The sequence below is a fragment of the Tupaia chinensis genome, unplaced genomic scaffold (assembly GCF_000334495.1).
Source record: "Tupaia chinensis unplaced genomic scaffold, TupChi_1.0 Scaffold000549_1, whole genome shotgun sequence".
Taxonomy (NCBI): domain Eukaryota; kingdom Metazoa; phylum Chordata; class Mammalia; order Scandentia; family Tupaiidae; genus Tupaia; species Tupaia belangeri.
Window position 1 is genome coordinate 5208255 of NW_006160061.1, and position 22395 is coordinate 5230649.

The window sequence follows — 22395 nt, forward strand, 5'->3', positions numbered from 1 at the left end:
CCGAAAATTCACCATTCTCAGCAGCCACATGGCTGACCGTGGTTCAAGTCCTGGACCTGGTGGCTTGCTTTCTTGCTCTCTCTCTCTCTCTCTCTGATCAAACTGAAAAATAATAATAGTAATAAATAAGGTTAAATAAAATAGTTCTTGAAAAAAAAATAAAGGCCATCAATTTATAAATGGCCTAGGGTTGTCCTTAAACAATAAAACTAAATAAACACAATGTTCTTTTTTTTTTTTTTTCCACAACGTTCTTTTCTTCAGGGCTGAGTCTTTCTGACCACCTGAAGCCAAAAACAAGAGCTATCGCAAAAATTATGGGAGACATTATTAAATATCCTCATTCTTTAAACACTTCCCAGTAACAGAGAAGAGTGGTACCGCTGAACCCCAATCCCCCATCCCACACCCAGGAGAATTATTCTGAGTGCCACAGATCAGTGTTCTCTCCGTAATATGAGGAAAGAACTGATAATCAACTTTGTCATGCTGAAATATAAGTCCCTGTTTGTTATAAAGAAAGCTACCCCATTTAATTGAGTCAATATTACTTATTAATTTGATAATTTGGACAGCCATAATGCTAAAGGTTCTTATATGAAGACCAATAGCATTTGTCTGTGTGTGTACCTCCTATCTGTCTGACCACATACTTTGTACTGTCTATTCCATCGGTGTGCCAGCTTAGGGAGAATGTTACTAGGGGTCAGAAAGTGGGGTGTGCAGAGGTGGGGATGATCAGACTTACATAGACCTAGCCAAGATATTTCTCCTCCTAAGGACTGTACTTCTCCTTCCCAGAACTTATAGGTCTGGTCATCTCAAGAAACCAAAATTCCTTGCTTAAAGCAACTCAGCGTGACCTGGCTAAGCCCAACCGAAATCAGTTGGAACTGAATATAGGTTATGAGTTAAGGGAGTTTAGAGAACTCTGGATTTCATAGAATTTCAGAGCTGACTAGAGGTAAGGGGCACACAGGTGAAGAAGCTAAAGTGAAGCCATGTGCAAGTCAGGGCCTTGCAGTGATAGGACTCCTGCTCCACCCACCGGAAGCCCCTTTCCAAACCACCTGCCTGGCAAGCAGAAACAAGCTATCAAATAGGGTGAACAGAAACTACATTGGTCACATGGGAGTGATTCGAGGATACAACTTTTTGTGAATAGATGTAAAAGCTCTCTAACCAGATGCACTTAACTGAGTGCTCGGAAGTCATTAAAATAGGTTTATGGGAGCAAAAGCACAAGAAACTACTTATATTAAATTCAAAATTCAGAACTTAAATATACAGCAACTCTATGAATTAACTATACACAAGGGGAAAACCACAGCAATATATGCTAAAATGTTAGTGACTACAACTGGCATCTTTTAAAATTGGGTGATTTTTATTCTTAATTCTCCTCTTGTTAGTTTGCCAGAGGATGCATCCATTTATCAGGAGTAGAGATACAGAGAGAGAAGAAGGAGCAAGCACGTCTTGATGGTGCACAGTCATGCCATAATTCCTTATTTATCCTGTAGGGATTTGGGCGCGCACACACACACTTGCTCAGTGTGTTTTTCTTTCTTTCTTTCTTTTATTATTATTTTATTTATTTATTTTCATTTTTCTGTAAGGTACATGCTCTCACCAGAGACACAGAGAGAGAGAGAGAAAGAGGGAAAATGAAAATCTCCCCCTGGGGGGGTGGCCATGTATAAATTGTCCCTCCTCCATTCTCCCCTAGGGTGTTGGACATGCATGCACATATGCCCAGAACATTTGCTCAGGCAGCTGGATCTAGACTTGAACCAGTCAGTCAGTCATGTGGGATACAGCTGCCCCAACCTCTGCGTCACCTGCTAGGCCACTCAGGGTGCTTTACAAGCCACCCAAGCCAACATTCAAACCTCACAGTCAACCATGTGGGAACCAGCTCCCTTAACCACTAAACCATAGTGCCAGCCCTATTTTTAATTTTTTCTTTCTTTTTTTTTTTTTTTTTTGAGAGATTTTTGCTATAGGGTGCTTATGCTCGGAGAGACAGAGAGACAGAAAGCAAGAAATCCCCCACTGGGGGATGGCCACACCACAGTCCCTTCACCTCCATTCTCCCCTCAGGATCTTGGGCATACACACACACTGGCCCAGCATGAGTTTTAAGCCACTGGGTCTGAACTCGAATCACAGTCAACTGCTTGGGAGTCGAGCAACGTAACCATTACGCCATCTGCTAGCTCCATATTCTTAATTCTTTTGTTCTCCAAGGGTCAGATATTTTTACCAATCTTGTTACTTTTAAAGTATTATTTATTTAAATTTCTTTATTATTATTATTTTTAATTTGCTATAGGGCACGTGCATTCACCTGAGAGGGAGAGAGAGAGAGAGAGAGAGAGAGAGAGAGGAGGGAAAGGAAGAAAGCAAACTGCCAGGTCCAGGACTTGAACCACAGTTGCCCACGTGAGAATCCAGTGCCTTAACCACCATACCACCTGTCAACCCCAACAATCTTGAACTCTAATATAGTTTTGAATTTTGGGGCTGTGTCCATGGAGAAGAGAGAAAATGTCAGTGGTAGGGGGTGGTCAGGGGCCACCAGGAATGTGAGCAGTGGTGTAGAGCAGGAGCCACAAATATCCCACATATGCAGCTGATCCCCGGTGGGTGCTGTGGAGTTGCAGCCCAGTTTTGCCACCTTTTGATCTGGCTGTCTAACTGGGCAACTTACATCATTTTTTTTTTATATATAAGCGGAATAAATGAATGAATTTATATACATACACACATGCACCTACACACACATACATATCAGTTTGTTGAGAAAGCCATGACGTATTTTTCTGTTTTTCTGTGCAGAAATACGTCATGAATTTCCTGACGACCCAATATATGTATTTGCTTTGGAGCGTGTGTGCTTGCCGGAGAGAGACAAAAAGGGAGAGAGACAGAGAAAGTGGGAAATGCATACCAGGGTAGATGACCACGCCCCAATCCCTTCTCCACTCTCTTTGCATCTATACATCTGACATGTTTTTCAAGCTGCTGGATCTGGGATTTAAACTATGCAGTCATCCTTGCGGGATCTAGCCACCTTAACCACCATGCTACCTGGCTGTCCCCCTAATCTCTTTAAACTTCAATTTCCTCAACTATAATAGGTGGATATTAACAGGACCTTCCTCATAGGAATGCTGTGTAGGGTAAGAGAGACGGGGCATCTAAAATGCTGAATCTGATACCTGGCAGACAATAGAAGCCAGTAAATGTTAGCTGTGGGGACGCTGGTACAGAGGTGGCTAATATAAAGAGTTGCTCATTTTGTAAAGGTTTTGCCACAGGGCATGTGTACTTGCTGAGGAGAGGCAGAGAGGGAAAGTGAGAAATCACCCCCCCCCGGGGGTGGTCATACTGCAATCTTTTCTCCATTCTCCTCCTTGGATTTTGGGCATGCATGCCCCTGCACCTGGTGTGATTTTCATGCCATCAGGTCCAGGATTTGAACTGCAATAGGCCACCTAGGAATCCAACACCTTAACTACCACGCCATCTGCTGGCCCAAGAGCTGCTATTTTTTTATCACTGTTGTTATCATTATCATTATTATAATTACTACATTTCTTTTTTTTAAAAGAATTATTTAACTTTTAATTTATTTATTCATGTATTTTAACTTGACTAGAGAGAGACACAGAGAGAGAGAAAGTGAGAAAGCAAGCTACCAGGTCCAGGACTTCAACTACAGTCGGCCATGTGGAAGGGTTCAGCACCTTAATCAGCATGCCACCTGCTGGTCTCTAATTACTAAATTTCTAATGCTATGTTTAACATCATTACTAACAAGGAATTCAGTTTCCTTGCTTTAGAAAATAATCCAGTGTTCTCCATCTATCTCACTGCTGGACCGTCACTCTTCAAATTTTCACATTTTCTGGGTTTATTATAGCAGACTCTTAAGTTGAAGTAACAGCTTGCACACCACCCAAAGTGCCTTGAGGAAAATGGTGATGATAATATACAAATTCCTACTTGTTTTCTTGGGCCTAATTAGGGCAGTACAATGTCATCCATTTAAAAACAGCAAAGAGGAAGGCATCTTGGATATTTTACAAAATTCTGCTTTGTACTTGAAACATATAATTATCATTAACAAACAAGGTGCTGTTAATTCAATCTGCTCTTTAGATAAGAAATGGGAATGTAAACATGGCCCTGGCCATCAGCTCAGAAACTCAGACAATTTCCTCTGCGTGCTTGCTCCCTCCCCTCCGCCCACCAGTTGCAAGGTGGGAGGTCTGTCAGCCAGGCAGAGGGCCTCTGGGCTGGGAGTCTGCTGCCCAGGAAGACAAGTACCCAGCAGCCCAGGATCAGTCCTAGACGCCCCAATGAAGGCATTCCTCGGCTTTGCAGCCTGACCTCAGAAAACAGAACTCTCAACTGAGTTCTTCACCTGGGAAAATGGGGCTAGGCCTAACAATCAAACCTGGTCAGCCTGTGTCTTAAGAACCACACCTAAAACCCAAAGGCAAAGTGAAGTAAAAAAAGCATAGACACCAGAACACACAACTTCACGTTTACCCACATCTATGCTGTCATCCTTTCCTTATTGGAGTAACACTGTTGTCTTGGATCAATACATTTTTTCTAAGCATTGACATATAAATGTCCTCTCGTTACAAATGCTCGGTAATTAGTTCATGTATGTACTAAGCGGAGTCAGCAATGGATTTCAGTTCATGTAGACACTTTGGAATATTGCTCCCCATCCCGTATCTCTCCATCCTAGTCATGGAAAGGTTGCTCCAAGTACTTCTTTTCTAGTAAGCAAAGAAGTCTTTGAGCCACTAGCCAGTCCTTGGGCATGGAGACTTCCTCCTTGGGCTGATCAGAAATGTAATTTAAGACCAAACCAGGCTTTTAAATCCCAAATCACAGTAAGCAGTGAGGTGTTAGGATGGGATAGAAAATCTGGCAAGCTACGGAGGAGATGGAAAAAAAGACAGAGTCCCAAGACATTCAGGAGTCCTTGGGAATCCCCACCAACCTAACCCAGGGCTCCGAGTGGCTCAGAGTGTTATTTGTAATGACCACAGTTCTTACCTCAGGAAAGACAGCGTGGTTGTCAGGCTCCTCTTTGAACAGTGAAGTCTGCACCCAAGGTAACCAGCCTGCCAAAGATAAAAAAGATAAGGTAGGAGTCACACGGATGAGGAGTCACATTCCTGAACAACTGCAATGTTTTCTAACAAAAGGCGGGTCTCCAGATGTTTGAAGATCTTTTAGAATTGAACAAGCAGCAATATTAGCAATTGAACAATATCAAATGAATAAAATCCCTGGAATCGAGTCAAGTCGAGGCTGTTAATGTTACAGGGAGAGTGAGCTAAGGTTTTATTAACACACACCTGGGGCCTGTCTAATTGGGAATAGTAATAATTGGTGAATTCATACACCTCATCACGTCCCTCCACAAAAATGGCTGTTTACCGAAGAGCTGGCAGAACTCTCTATAACACTGGCTTCTACCAGGGTATGTTGGCAGGTCAGAGATTCATGCATTCAACACATCCACAATGAAGACTCTATGCCATTTAACCAACCCTCGTTTGGAAGATAGCCCTGCCAGCTGATGAAATAATGACAACATGAGGCTTGAACCTAGATGAGTAGGTGGGAGGGAATTGGAATCTTTCCCTGCATGCACTCAAATAAGCAAATATAAGACAATTATGTCTGTTTTTTTAAAATTCTATTAGATATTTATCCCCATCTGTGATAGTCAGTTTTATGAGTCAACTTGGCTGGGCTATGGTGCCCAGTTGTTTGATAAAACAAGTCCAGATGTTGCTAAGAAGTTATTTTTTATATAAGATTAACATTTTTAAATTCAGTAAACTTTGAGTAAAGCAGATTACCTCTGTAACATGGTGAACCTCATCCAATCAGTGGAGGCTGGAAAACACTGAGGTTTCTAAAAAGGAATTCTGCCTCCAAACTACCTTTGGACTCAGGACTGCAACAGATCTTCCTTGAATCCACTTCTGCTAGTCTGCCCTGCAAATCTTGCAGTTAACCAGGCCTCTCACTTGTATGGGACAATCTTTAAAATAAATCTGTGCATCTGTGTGTCTGTGTGTGTGTAAGGGAGGGAGAGAATACACATAAATATCTTCTTGTTCAGGAGTCTCTGGAGAACCAGAGAATATACTTAACTAGTATACCATCTAATTTCAAAACAGAATAGATTAACTATGTAAAGAAGACAATGTAAAAAAGAGGCTAGAAGAACATGAGGAAGTTAGACCACAGACATATATGTTGTAAGGTGCTAAATGATTACTTCATGTGATTCTGAGCTCTGAGCATCCTAGTGGCCAAAGCAACGAAGAAAATAGACACATTACCGTCACACTGAATCTAAGATAAAATATGGTACACATACTTCTCAGAAGAGTTAGCTTCTCCTTGTCACTCAGAAATTTCTCCCAAGATGTTAACCCTTGTCTTCTTGGGCTTAACTCTCAAGGGATCCTTTATCTACCACATTTGGAAGGGGAAGCAACTAATTAACATCTCTAAGCACACAGTAGGGAGTCTCCTATAATGCTTCTTTCTGCATCCCTCAATGTGCATTATGATGCCTAAGCACAATGCACTGAATAATGCTTCAGAGAAGCACATGTACTGTATTTGTGGAGTAAAGAGCCTTCTCCATGCTGATTGGGGCAGATCCAAGGGAAAACTGCCCTCAGCAGGTTTATGAGCTCAGGTAATATATGTCTAAGGGATAAAAGGAAATGTTTATGTTTTTGGATTTGTGTAAGTCTAATATATTCTTTTTCTGTTTCAATATATTTTTAAGAACTTTCTTATTATGGTAAAATAAAGATTATCATTTAACCATTTTAAAGTGTGCAATTCAGGGGCATTAAGTGCATTCATGGTGCTGTGTAACCATTGCTGTTATCCATGTCCAGAACTTTTTCATCATCCCAAACAGAAACTCTGTACCCACTAACAGGACTGCAACAGATCTTCCTTGGATCCACTTCTGCTAGTCTGCCCTGCCCATCTCTCTCCCCAGCCCCTGGTAACCTCTGTTTACTCTAGTCTTGGTCTCTGTAATTGTAGCTCATCTAGATATTTCTTATGTGGAATCAGGCAATGTTTGTCTTTTCTCTGGTTTATTCCACTTAGCACAATGTTTTCAAGGATCCTCCATGCTGTAGCATATATCAGAATTCATTATGGCTGAATAACATTCTTTTTAAAATTCATACAACATTTCGTTTATCTTGGAATCACTTTTTTTAAAAAGCTTATTTATTTTGAGAGAGAGAGAAAGACAAGCACCCTTGGAGATCAGCAGGTGTCTCGGTGGTTAAAATGCTGGATACTCCCACATGGCCAACCACGGTTCAAATCCTGGACCTGGTGGCTTGCTTTCTTATGTTCTCTTTCTCTCTCTATGTGTCTCTCTCTGGTCAAATTAAAACAAATGAATGAATACATAAAATTAAATAAATAATTCTTAAAAAATAGAAAAAGACAAGCACCCTCAAGAGAGCTTCATGTTGTAATCCCCATGTCCTGCCCTCCCCCACCTTTTCAGCCAGCCTGGATTACGGACACATGCACATGTACTTGGCATGTGCAAATCAACTTGGAACAAATCTGGATCTTCCATATGACTTCCAGCGTCGCAGAGCTCTGTGTTGGCTCCGCAACACTGTAACTGGGCCTCGATTTTTGTATAGTTAATTTACCAAGTAATTATTGAGCATTTGCAGTATAAAAAGTCTTGATTTTTAAAATAATAACATTATTCTGAGACTAGCATACAAGAGGCAGAAGAGCTACTCCTCAAGGAACCAATCAATTAGACAAATCCTAGTTACAAAATCAGTAGCAGCAGTAGGAAGACAAAAGTCTATTAAATAGTTTTTCTTCCCTAAGGGTTCAGTAAATCCCCCCCACACAATCTTAATTAATGTTCTTCTTAATTTAAAGCTGAATTGAGATTAGAAAATCTCACCCCATGTGGCCAGCATAAACTGTAACTCTCAATATCATGGTGCCTCAAGCTTAGAACGTGTCATTCTTGACCCTGGACCCAGTGATAATGAGTATCTATCCAAGCAGCTGAGGTCACGCAGTCACAAACTGCAGTGCTCTGAAACGCTGGCTTCTGTCTCTGCAGATAAAAATCAACAAGACATGTTTTCCCCTAACCTGCCGGCCCACCCCAAAATTTTCTTTTTCTAGGACATTCAAACCAGGTAACCAGCCTTCCGTGGGGAAACACGGGGCCTCAGAAGAGCACAGCTCCCTGGCAAGAAAATGTAGTTGCAAGAGAAAGAAAGCAGCTCCACCCAGTCTGGTTTTCACTTTCACAGTGGAGAGATGAACAGATGGTGTGAAGGGGATGCCACTGCACTCCTGAATTCACAAAAGGGGCCCAGTGTGAGTCATCAAGCCATGGCCACAGGACATCAACGGAAAACAACCATTTTTGCACACTGATAAGGGAATTACAAGCAAAATCAAGTGTCGTAAAGGATCCAGACCACTTTGTTCAGCATAAACTTCTCAGCTGGGAGGATATACCATCAGCCCAGATTGTTAGCACTGGGCCGAGTTGAAGTTCATTCACTTTGTTGGCGTTCTGCTAGCTGAGAACGCATTTATACAACAAAAGCCCTTTTAGAAAATTACAGAGGATTTAGCCTTGAGTTCTTCCTCTATGTTTTTAAAGATTGACTTCTAGAGCAATAGTTTTGTTTTGTTGATAAAGTCAGAATGAAAACGGTTAAGATTTTTTTTTTAGTACACAGGTAAAAAACTCCACTACCTCTAAAACAAGAGACATTCCCATGGGTGGTAGAAGCCAGTCCCCAACAGGCTGAAATGACGATGCTAATCCCAAAGACTTCAAATTAGCCTCATCAGGAACCCACCGAATGAGAAGGCACTCAATGTACCCAAAGAATGACTCAACTGCCATCTCAGGGCATCGGAGTACACATTCTGGACGTAGATGAGTACTAAAATTTTAAGTACTAAAATTTTACCTGTGACAGTCATTCCAATCTGCAAGTCATAATTACATCCATGCAGGCTTTTCTGATGCACACCACCCCCACCATGGAAAAGTCCCATTGGCCTGAATCCCTTCTCAAAGATAACCCCAACAGGCAATTGAGTTGTATCAGTAGTTACAAAATTAGACTTGAGCTTGGTGAAAAAATAAATAAATAAAACTAATTCCTTTCGTTGATGGGATGAACTCTGTTCTCTTCGTTCTTGTAATTCATTTGCTGAAGCCCAAACCCCTAGTAACTCAGAATGTGACAGTACTTGGAACCAGGGTCTTTGAAGAGGCAATTAAGTTAAAATGAAGTTGTTATGGTGGGCCCTAATCCAATATGACTGGGGACCTTACAGAAGGAAATTAGGACATAGACAGTACAGACGGAAATGATGTATAGGCAGAGAGAAGACAGCCATCTATGAAGCCAAGGAGAGGGGCCTCAGAAGAAAGCAAACCTGATCTCAAACATCCCGCCCCCTGAACCATGAGAAAATGGCTACCTGTGGTTTAGCCCATCCTGCAGCCTGAGCAGACAGAAGCACCTTCCTTTTGTCCTTCTCTTCTGATGACCAGGTCCCCCAGGAAGAATCTGTGAGGATGCAGGGGCACTTAACTCCTACCGTTCTCAAGAAACTTGGGGTTATTTATTTCCTTATCCCCAATGAGGGTAATCTCTACATCCAAATAAAGTGGCAAATAGAAACAACCCATAAGTTCCCTGAAGACCCTCCTTCAAGAGAGGACCAGGGCCTGCCCCAAGCCTCTGAGCTTCATAGCGCAGGACCTTTCTCTGCTTTTCCCAAATACTCTGTGCTAACTACAAGTTGCCCTGCAAATAGCCATTTGGGGATGCTGTTCCCAGAAACCATGTCATTTCTCCTGCCTAAGTAGCTAGGGCTGGCACAGATGCCTTATACCTCTGTGTCCCCTCTTCCTAAAAAGAAAAGGAAGAATTGGGACAAAGTGTCTTTCCCATCATAGAAGCAAGTTCAGAAAAAAGGTTAGTCGAGACAAAAAGACTCCCAGTTGCCCCAAGACTTGATTCACAGGCAACCCCTTTTTCCCTTCTCTGGAAAAGTTTATACAGGAGAGCTGATTGATATCCTTTATTAGTTCTGAGAACTGCGAACACCACAGTTTAATTTCTATACTTGCCATAGACAACGTGAGAGCCTGCGGCATTGGTGGGCTTTAGGTCTGACTCCCATCCCATAGCTCCGATAGGGCTGCCCTGTATTCAGAGAGGGACCATCAAAAGACCGACTGCTGAAAGGCAAGCCCTGAGTGACAGTGGCAGGGCAAGGGCTCATTTAGCCTGTCCCCATGTCCTGGATCCACTAGGCTTCTTTCCTCCCTAGGCCTACTTCTGCTACCACACCAGCCTCCCAGAAAAGCCAGTGCAAGCTTGGCACAGCTTTGCTCAGAAATATCCAGAAGCAAAAGTGGAGTCTCTTTGGTTATTAGAAGGACTGCCAAGCACTCCAAAGGTCAGTAAACGAAGTCCCTCAGTTCTCTCTGGGCTGCAGTGGGGCTGGGAGTTCCAGTCCAAGGCGCAGGGAATTCCCGGCCGAGGGCTCATCCCTGCCGCAGGGGACCGCTGACACTCACACCTGCAGGCCCAGCATGGAAGACAAAGGAGAGGAGGCCGAAGCAATTAGCCAGGTGAATGGGGAACTTGTCAAGCCATTTAGATAAGACAGCACTTGAATTTATTCTGTTCCCATTACCAGAGGGTGATTATGCTTCCACCCCCTGCTGATTCTGCTAGCTGCAGAGCACTTTCTTAGCCAGGTAGTACTGAAAAAAAAAAAAAATTTTTCAGCCTACAAATTTCAGGGTTCTACTGTAAAATCAGTTCAAGTTGTGCTTCAGGCCAAGGGGTAATAACTTTAGGGGGGCTGGAGGACCCATCCTGCTGACCGACTTCGCCACAGAATCTCAAACTTGGTGGCGATTTTTTTTTTAACTTAGATGATTTAAAATCATCTAAGCAGCCTTATCCAGTTCAATATTCCTTATATTCCTTATAAATGTATTACATATTAACTTTGTTAAATGGTATTGTTCCACATATTGCATTATAAGCATCTCAAGGATCCACAGGGAATCAAGTTATCTGGATCCCTCTCAGTGCCTAGCATCTTGTGGAACAAAAGAGAAGCTCAGTGAATGCTCAATTACTGATGCCTTCTCACTTTTGAAGTAGTTTTCCCTGTAGGGAAGCAAATCTACCCTACCTGCCTCATCTGCCATCCACAGCACTCCTCCTCCACCCTCTACTACCACTAAACTAACAGAAACAGGATCTTCATGACAAATGTCCATCTTCTGAGTGGATCATATAAAACACATTTAAACTTGGGCTGCTTGGCTAAATTTTTGTCCTCTGTTTTTACTTTATTTTTAAAGTGTACTTATTTGTTTCTTCCGTAAGAAAAGGAGACAGGGAGAGAGAGACATACCCCAAAAGGATAGTCACACGGTGATGCTTCCCACAACCATCCTACCAGAGTCTGAGCCAGCCAGGGTCATGGGCACAGTGCCTAACATGTACTGAAGCTCAGGCAGGACACAAACCTGGGACCTTCTTGTATGGCCTTAACATAGTTGGGTGTTGCATTACTCTGTGCCCCCTTGGCTGGCCCTTGTCGATTTTTGTTTTGCTTTGTTTGTAATAACAGACAGTTCATACATTCACACATGAGAGACAGAGAAAAAAAGGCAGGGAAAAGCACCACTGACAGGGTCTTGTCATACTGCAATCCTCTTTCCTCAATCCTCCTGCTCATCAGGATCCTACGTGTACACCAAATGTTTTTAGGCTGACGTGGTATCCAAGCCACAGTCCACGTGTGGCTTCCAGCACCACAGTCCTGCATGCTACAGACTGCGCCACCTGAATCGTTCAAGTCCCAGATCTGGGAGCTTGAAAAACACACTGAGCATGTATGCATGCATGTACGCATGCCCAAAATCTCAACAGGAGAATGGAAGAGAAGGGATAGCAGTGTGGCCATGTGGGGAGCATGACCTCTCTCTCATAAGTACATGTGCTCTGTAGCAAAAAACTTTACACGCACATACATATGGATACGTGTCCATATATTTATATGTGAGTGTGTATATATATATATATGTCTGTGTACATATATATATATATATATATATATGTAAATTAACTAATTTCTTAAGGCTGCTATATCAAGTTATTAAAAATTTTGTGGCTTGGCATGATGGTTACTGTACAGTCTGGGGGAAGGGAAAAGAAACATGGCAGAAACATTCCCGCCAGCAGGAACTTTCTTGTTGTCCACACCTGGCTGGCCATCACCAACAGACTTTCTTGCCCTTCAGCATTTGGCGCGCCCGCCAAAGTCGAACAGAAACAGCAAACTTCATTGGCCAGACAAGGATCCGTTGTGACTACCTATTGAACAATGGCCATTTAAGAACGAGCAGCACCCATCCTGGGTGTGACTCCTTCAGCCTCTGACCAGGCCAAGACCAAGGGACTTCACCTGAGAGTGCAGAATAAATTATGCTGGTTTTATTAATCCCCAAAGCCTGACTCTGGTATTTTCGCCTTTGCCGCCTCTGACTTTGCCACTGCTCCCAAATCAAACCTAACAGTTACATTGCTGGACTCCCATATAGTCAACCATGGTTCATGTCCCAATGGCTTAATGCTGGGTGTGTGTGTGTGTTGGTGCCAAAAATTCCAAGAGGAGAATGGAGAAGGGATTGCAGTGTAGCCATCCCTCCGGGAGTTGATTTCTCACTTTCTGTCTCTCTCTGCCTCTCCGGTGAACACATACGCACTATGGCAAAAATCTCTTAAAAAAAAAAAAAAAGATGGTGGCTTAAAACAACATAAGTTTGTTCTCTCACAGTTCTGAAGGCCAGAAATACATAAGGTGTTGGCAAGAGTGGTTCCTTTTGGAAGCTCTGAGGCAAGTTCTGTTCCATGCCTCTTTCCTCCCAGTTCCTGGTGATGCTAACGATCCTTGATATTCCCTGGCTTGTACACTGCTCCAGTCTCGGCCTCATCTTCCCTGCCCTTTATCCCGTCTTTTGGTCAAATCTCCTTCTACTTCATTTTATAAGGACCCAAGTGATTGGATGAAGGATCCACACTAAATCCAAGATGAGTTCATCCCAAGATCCTTAATTACATCTGCAGAGGTACTGGGGGTTGGTGCTATGTCTTTTTCAAAGATACATTTCAGTCCACTACAACCTAAAACCAGAATCTTCTCATCACAAAATGCCAACCTCTTTGCAATGCTCTTCTTCCTATTAATGGAGTCATCCTCTTAGTCAGGACCCAGAATAAATTCCTTGAGTCATCTTCAAAGGCTCCCACCCTTTCCATCCTCAATTCTAACCAGTTCCATAATCCACACTAATTAAATACAACTGAATTAATCTTGCCCCATAAAGCTGCTCATGACTGCCCTTCTTTTCCATGCCTGGACTGCGACAGTCTCCCTGGCCCTAGCTTAGAAGCTTAGATCAGCTCTCTTGAACCAGGTCATGGCTTATTCCTAACTGCTGTTCTACCAATTCTCCCACCAACTGTACCATATACTTCTGCTTTAAATTACAACAACACTGTCCGCAAATCCTCAGTGGCACCAACCCAAATAAAGCTCAATTCCTTCCTTTTTTTTTTTTTTTTTTTTTGCTTTTGCCATAAGGTGCATGTGCTTGGCAGAGAGAACCATGCTGCAATCCCTCTCCATTCTCCCCTCAGGATTTTGGGCATGCACAGACACACTCCCAGGTTGATTTTCAAGCCATTGGGTCCAGGATTGAACCACAGCTGGCCATGTGAGAATCCAGCACTTAACCACCATGCCATCCGGTGACCTCAATAAAGCTCAATTTCTTCATGGCCTCACATTCAGGCCCACTAACAGGGGCCCCAGACCCCTCTCCCAAGTTTATTTTCCACTGCTCTCCTCCACTTGGGCCATGCTCCAGTCAAAGCAGATTACTGACTGTCTCTAAATAGGTTCTCAAAAACCTTCAAGTCTTTGAAGTCCCCCTGCCTGGGACTTATTCATTAATTCAACAAGTCCCTATCTTGAACTATCTCCTTTTAAATATCTTATACAGAAAGACCCAATTTAACAGACAACTCATCTATAAGCTCTTGCCCAGTTTCATCAATCCCCTTGGATTTCTCCTTGTTTTAAAATAAACAGCATGCCAGACAGATAGGACCTTCTTGATCCCTCCTCCCTCAGAGGACTGGAGTTCTTGCCATAAGCCTCAGGACAGAACAGGGACAGAACTCTTCCTTCCTCATATGCATCACCCCCATGCTCTGGCACAGAGCCCTGCATATAACATGTGCTCATAAATGATGGATCAATGACAGATACAGTGAATAGGTGAATATAATGCACGCCAGAGTAGAAGAGTCACAATGATCCATATCTCACTATTTTTAAGTAACATAAAAAAAAGTAAATGGAACTCTTTGGGAAGCCCGGAAAAGGAAGTGTTGGAAGAGGGGAAATTTAATGAAGGAGGTAGAACTTAAGACAGTCTCAGAAAGATAAATAATATTTGGCTCAGCAAATGTTAGAGGGGAAAGAATTAAATAGAAAGAAACAGCACCTACAAAAGACATGGAACCATGTGAAAAGAAATGGCATAGTCCAGGTTCAATGAAAAGCAGAGTTCTCTGGTACATGGAATCAATGAATAACGGTCATGGAAGGCAGGGCCAGCAAGATAGGACGGTATCTCAAATGCCATGCGAGGAATTCGAAATCGAGTCTATAGGAGGTGGGAGCAATGGAAAGCTTGGAACAGATAAGAAATGTGGTCATCTCTATACTTTCAGATGATTTCTTATACAATAGAGCAGAACCCCAAGTGGGATGTGCATCAGAATCATCCAGAAAGCTCCAACATTGCTTAACAACTACAGAAAAGTGTGGATAGCTATTTCCCTCTTCATAAAAAAATCATGTTGATGTTTTGTCATTTATGCATTTGAATTTTTAAGAAAAATAACCATACTCTTTTCTTCTTCCCCAGAAATAAACATTTAGTAATCATCCTGTTAGAGAAAGACAAAGCTAGCTAGATAGATAGATAGATATACATATTCATAAAATAATACTGTAAGGAATGGGCTGACCATGCAAGAAATAGACACATAGAGCCTTTTTTTGGGAAAGCTCCCCAGTGAGGTTTTCTGGTCCAACAGAGAGAAAGAGAGGGCCAGAGAAGTCACACCCTAGGTTGGGATTTAGCAATTTCTAAAAGGGTATAGGGAGGGGGAGTGTCTTAGAGGTGGGAAAAGTCCATGTACGGTAAAGGTTTAGAGGGAGAGCAGACTGCTGTGCCATGTAGGGTCTGTGTTGTGTGCAGAGTAGGACTCATGTGCTACATTCGAGTGCAGCACAGGCCTGATGACAGACTAGATCCGGGTTGCATCAGCTGACTGGGGCATGGCATCCAACCCCCACATCCAAGCTGCTCAGGCCTCCGGCCTAACAAATACAACACTGCTTCGTGTCTTAAAATTATATAAAGGACACATTTAGTAAATGTTGTTCTAAATTTGCTTCATTCACTCTGAAGCACTTTTTAAAAGTTCAGATTTTACATCACACGCAGATCTAATTCATCACAATGACTAGGTGGGGATGTCCAGAAATACACAATTTATTAAAGCCCAAGTTCATTTTGATCTGCATTTGGGAGTCACTGGTATAGAGGATGAGCTGGAAAGAAGGGAACATAAAGGTAGGAAGAACAGTAAGCATGCAATAATTCATGCTCGGGGTGGCGAGAGGTCCTGAGCAAGGGCAACAGTGATGGAAACCAAAGGCAGGGGACAGTTCTGAGTCACTGTGAGCATAAAAACAACAGGACTATGTAACTAATTAGATGTTGGCATGAGAGAAAGCTGTAACCAAGAAATGGCCCTAAGGATTTTAACTTGAATGAATTGGAGGCAGTGACACCATTAACAAAAACAGAGAAAACAGGAAGAAAAACAGGCTGGGGGATGAAATTGATTTGCTTTTAGAAGTGTAAAGTGGAGGTTTCAGCAGGGCCTTTGTGTAAATATTTCCAACAAGCATTGTTAAGTGTTGGACTACATCAAGAGAGATGCTCAGGACTCACAGCGGACCTAGGATTCACACTTCCAGTGAACTGCAGCCCTACAGGTGGAAATGCATATGCATGGTCCAGGGGAGAAAGGGCAGCCTCAGGCATGTTCTTGGGGGATGCATATTAGGCAAGAACAGGTGAGAACGTTCTCTCCTAAGTAAGCACAGAAGCATGCATGGTCAGAGTAGGAGAAAGGCAGCTGGGATTAGGAAGCCATAGTGAGGATCAAGGCCATGAATCCACAAGGAGAGAGTTCAAGGTTGAAGAGGAAGACCGGTTCACTCCGTAATTACATTGCTAAACAGAAACATGTGAGATTGGGTGATTTACTAAGGATAAAACTTTATTTGACTCACGATTCTGGTACTGGAAAGTCCAAAGGTGTGGAGCCAGCATCACAGCATGGCAGCAGAAGCAGAAAAGAAGGCAAGTGTGTGCAAAGAGAGCAACCTATGGGCAGCCCCCTTACTTTTACACTTGCACTTACTTTTACACCAGCTGCACTTACAGGAACTAACTCATTTCTGTGAAATCAAGAACTTATTCTCTCCTGCAAGATGGCAGTGATCCAAGCACCACCCACTAGGCCCCACCTCCTTTTAACACCATTACATTGGGGAGGAATTTTCCAACACATGAACCATATCTAAACTGTAGCAAGAACTGAGATAGATCCCTATGTGAGCAACATGGGTTAAAACAAACAGAACAAAACCCTAGAAACAGCATCTGGCAAAGTGGAGCATGAAGTGTTAGACTGAAAACTGGGGGATTAAAAGCTAATTTGGGGGCCAGTAGGTGGCATGGTAGTTTGGGTGCTGGATACTGAGATGGCCAACCATGATTCGAGTCCCAGACTTAGTGACTTGCCTTTTCTCTTCCCCCCCCACCTCCCATCTCTGGTGAGTGTGTGTGCCCTGTAGCATATTAAAAATAATAATAATTAATTAAATATAATAGATAATCCTTTTAAAAACTATTTTTAAAAAGAATCTACGTATGAATTGCCCACTCCCACAGTAGCAGCATCTAACTATAGAACCACATACCTTCTTCCCTTGTCCCCCTTCATACCCAGCCTCGTTCCTCTCCCTGCTAGGAGACTAGACAATTCTCTGGAGAAATGGCAGCATCCCAGAGAAGTACTCATACATACTCAGCATCCATCACCTCCAGGGCTTTCAGCGAAGGACAGCCAAAGACCACCAGAGATTTGAGGAAAACCTCCTACATAAACAAGTGGAGCCAAAACGAACAGATAACCCAAATAATATACAGAACTCAGAAAAATAAGGAATATATGTATGGAAATATATATATAAAATATATGTATATAAAATTAATCAGGAAAATAAAAATGTCATCTAATTCTTGTTTCACAGATCAATTTTTTTTAGAAGGAATAATGAGATTAGGAAAAGATGTTTAGAAGTAAAAAGAAGCAAAAATTCTTTTAAAAAGCAAAAGCAAAAGATGGGGGGGAGGGGCGTCAGAAGATAAAAACAAGGAAGTCTTCCAGAAAGTAGAACAATTTGTGAAGAGGATCAGTTTAGAGTCCCAGATCAGTATGGGAGTCAGACAATAGCTCTAGAAACAACAAAAGGGGAGAACAAGAAAAAAAAAAATGGGCCAGCAGATAGTGTAGTAGTTACATCACTGAACTCCCACATGGCCAACTACAATTCGAGTCCCAGACCTGGTGGCTTCAAACTCACGCCAGACCTGTGTGCGTGCGTGCCCAAGATCCCAGAAGGAAAATGGAAAATGAAGGAGAAGGGATTACAACATGACCATCTCCCCTGGGGGATAATTTCTCACTTTCTCTCTCTCTCTCTCTCTCTCTCTCTCTCTCGCAAATGCATGCACTCTAAGCTAAAAGCCTCCTCCAAAAAAGAAAAATAACGAATGAAATCATTTTTCTCTAAATTTCCAAAACTTAAGTATATGAGTATCTCAGTTGAAAAGGCTCAGATAAGTCTCAATTAAATGAATGGAAAAAAATATGTACTTCTCGGAGCCAGCAGGTGATGTGGTGGTTAAGGGCTCTGGTCTCCCAGATGATCGACCGCAGTTTGAGTCCTGGACTTGGTAGCTTGTCTTCTCACTTTCCCTCTCTCTCGCTCTCATTCTGTTCCTCTCTGGTCAAATTTAAATAAATAAGTAAAGTTAAATAAAATAATTCTTTTTAAAAAAATGTACTTCTCTGGGAAGTTTTAGAACCACAGAGAAAAAGAGAAGATTCTGAAAGTATAGATGGGAAAAAAAATCATAAATAAAAAGATCAGGGACCAAAATGATGTCAGATTTTTCATAGCCACAAATATAGATAATACCTGCCTGCAAAATGCTGAAGGAAAGAAAGCTATTTCAGTCTTTATTCTACCCTCACACTTGAAAGGTAATTTGTCTGATACATCATTAAAGACGCTTAGATACGCAAAGACTCAAGAATTTAGCTTCCTCTTGAAGATGCATAGAAAGAATCAGAGAGTGTGCACCAGCAAAACGAAAGAGTAAGCAAAAGAAAGAGGATGAGTTAACAATGCAGGAAACAAGAGTCCCAGAAGAAAATGAAACAAAACAAAAATGAAACAAAACAAAAAACAACAGGAAAATGCCAGACAACACACAACCGCTCCACAGCAAGCCTAGGGAGAGCCCGTCCGCACTAACAGGAGGACTGAGGGCTCCAGGCTGCCCACAGCAATTCTTACCTGTGCTCAATCAATAACCACTCCGGGTAAAACAAGAAAATACACAAAAAAGAGAGTAGGTGATCACAGAACTTTACTGGGTAGGCAGGGACAAAAGTGCAGAATTACAATAATGTGAAATTACTATTGATTTAACCAAGGTCTGCTGATATAACAAAAAGTCATAGATAACAAACATCTAATTCTGATGAGACAAGAAAGAGAGATCCACGCATGTAATTTAGAAATGTAGAGGTCAATACCAAAAGCAAAAGCCACACCAATAGAGGGAACAGGTCTCTATAGAGCCAAGTGAGGGACGGAACTCATTAGGGTCTTACATAAGCTCTTTAGAGGCTGCATAAAGAAAGAGATGGGAAGGCCTGACACAGAAAAGCTTCGAGGTTAGAGTGATATGAAGGCACGTTCAGGGCATTCTTCTGTAATAGGAATGGGGAACGTTACCTCAGGGAGTGAAGCAAATGGGGAGAAGGAGGTTTGAGAGAAGAATTTGAAGAACCCACTTTTATGATCCATATGATACATTCTGCCTCCTCAGGTGGAAGACTTCCCTGACCGCAGAGTACAAATTCCTCAAAGGCAAGTACTTCCTTGGTAGCTTCTATAAAGATTCAAAATGAATAGTTATTTTTTAAATGTAAGCTGAGTGTTTGAAAAAGCAACTAAGGTGAATAGGGCCAGCAATTACCATGCAGACACAGTACACAAGTGTGTCCATATGTGGGTGGATGTGGGTGTGTATTTATGCGTGTTGGGCTGACTGCAGAAGGCTAATTTAGACTCAGTAAACTAAGAATGAGAAAACCAGTATATTGAAGTCACACACAAATTTAATTCTCTTGGAAATATTTTCCACATCTGAGCATTATGGTATTGGCTTTGTTTTTACTTATGAAGTGGAGAAACCGGACACGTGATTTTTCACATTGCTTCTAGGTCTTGGGTCATGCCTGTTTATCTCTGATTGCCTGAGATGTTTTTCCTTCTCCCTCCCCTGTCAATTTCCTACATATCCTTCAAGTCAGTTTCAACCACTTCCTCACAGATTCTTTCATGTGCCCTCCCCTTTAGCCTCCTCACTACAGCACTTATCACTGTTTCAAAGGGTACATTTGGTTTGGTAATACAGGTATTACCAGACTCATATAATAACACCACATGTCAGGAGACTACAGTGAGAGAAAGAGACAAAGAGACAGGCCAAGACTATGTAAGCCTAGATATTCTAAGAAGATTCAGAGTTATTGCCGGATTTGCAAAATGCCCATGACTCAAAAAAGAGGAAAGAGCCTTGAAACATCCCCTCTTCCTTCCAACATTTTATCATTTTCAAAGTGCTTTGCCCTCTACTCCTCCCACATCTGTAGTTTGGCAAAGATCTGAATTGCATTCTTTAATTTCTTTTTAGTCACTCCTTCCAGCCCTTAATCACTTTTAGGGCTCTTTTCTAAACGCCTCCAATTTGTCCAAATCCAACAGCGAAGTCCCAGATTTCTTTTCTCTGGGAAAATGTAACACAGTTTAAAATTATTAAAGCAAAGGTTCACCTAAAAACTTCGAGAAAGAATATCCAAGATTTGACATTTACATGCAGCTGCTCCATTCAGAAAAGTGAATACAGAGCACTCCGGGGATGGGAGGCACTTCAGTCTTGCAGAGATAGTCCACTATTTCCTGTGCAATGAAATAGCAAAAGCAAAGGGTGGGTAAAAGACTGGTCCTGCAAAGGGTCGGTTTTAAGACTGGTCCTGCAGCCAGCTTAAAAATCCTCAAGACAAGAAGAACCAAAACCACCCCATAGCTCAGAACATACAACTACAACCATCTCTACCTACGTGCGCGCGCACGCACACACACACACACACACACACACACACACACAAATTCACTCATCTGCATAAATTTGTAATCAGCCAACTCTGCCCTACCCAATTCCAAAGCTTCTTATAGTCACACTAAAGCATCAGACAATTTGCTCTGACTGGAGGTAATCACAATACATAAATAAATTCCTGTCAAACAAGAATTCATTTAAATTCCTCTCAGAGCTTTTCAAGAGGCAGAAAAGCCTGCCCTTCAGAGATACCTTCTCCTGGGTTAATGACTTGGATTATTCTGTTTATCACAAGCTAAAGGTAACTTGGTTGTTGGATTGATAATAGCTCTTTCTCGAATTGCTTCTCTGTGGGGTTTCTGCTTTGTTTTTTGTTTTGCTTTGAACGTCAAAAGTTTTGGACACGCAGCTATCCTCGAACCTCCTTGAAGCAGACTAGATATTGGGACCTTGGGCCTGGTAAAGCTCAAAGTGAATTTGAGTCAATGTCCTGGGGGAACTTGGGTTATGCTCTTCCCTCTTGGAGTCTCAGCACAGGAGTACAGGACAAGCCTTTCTCCTGACCACCATCCAGCCATGCCCCTGGTGGGATGAGGACTCAGAAAAGGTGTGTTTTCTCAATTCAATTCTAGAACTTTCCATGTGGGCACTTCAAGTTTTTTGTCTTGACAATGTTGCTAGGAAATGAAAAATAATAACCTAGAAAAAGACCTATAATATATGAAAAATGTTCCAGTCGGTAAGGAGGAAGTTCTCCTAACTCTAAACTACCAGCCTCCAAGTCTCTAATGTCTATTGTTTGTCCCACGGAGATTGTTTATTTGTCCTTCCACATGTGCATCCACCTGATTCACTAGATTCTCCCATAGTTGTTGTTTCTTCATATGTCTTTAGGGCTGTTAATATTTGGGGTTTTCCAGAAATGGCTCCAATAGCCCTAAGTCTGTATAACTGTCTAAAGATGAGTGTTTTCAGTAACAGGGATCCTCCCACCTGGGCCTTCCAAATAATCTTTCACCTGATTACAACACTTCTCTACTTACATTCCTCCAAAAGATTTCTATTGCCCCTTAAAGAAATGTAAGACTCCATTAATTCTGCCTGGCATGGCCAGCCCCTTCTCCTCACCTCTTATTCTGCTATACTCACAAATTCTCTATCAGCTATGGCCATACTGGTCTTCCTGCTGCGATTCATACATGTCACGTTCCATCCTAGCACAGAGCCTCTGGATAAGGTGCACTCTGATGTAGAGTGTCTTCCCTCCCATTCTCTTGCTCTTTGCTCTTACACGTCCCACCTATCTGAGTTCATGAGCCACTGTGGCCAAAAAGCATTCCCTGAGCTCTCTGTGTTTGCACCCAATAAAGGCTACCATAGCACAGTATCCCTTCTGTTCTTCAGTGGGCACTTCACATAGCCCAATTTTACAGTTGCTAGCATGATTACATCATTAATACCTACCTTTTGCATTGACTTTTAAGCTCTGTGAGGGAAGGGCCCATATCTGTTTTTGTTTGCCCATTGTATTGGCAGAGTATTAATGTAGTTGGATGCACAGATGGAAGGGTGAACACACACTCTCCCTTCCAGAGTCTGCACACCCGATTCCCTCATGTTTTTACCTGGTCTGTGTC

At 42.2% G+C, this 22395-nt stretch overlaps 1 protein-coding gene across 1 annotated transcript in view; it reads right to left on the minus strand.

Annotated features, from left to right (window-relative positions):
- Positions 1-22395, minus strand: part of LYPD6B (LY6/PLAUR domain containing 6B) — a 102418-nt gene that overhangs the window by 57532 nt on the left and 22491 nt on the right. Inside the window, exon 2 of the mRNA XM_027775358.1 lies at positions 5083-5150. Within this exon, the coding sequence (XP_027631159.1) occupies positions 5083-5150 (68 nt within the window). The remainder of the gene's footprint in view (positions 1-5082; positions 5151-22395) is intronic.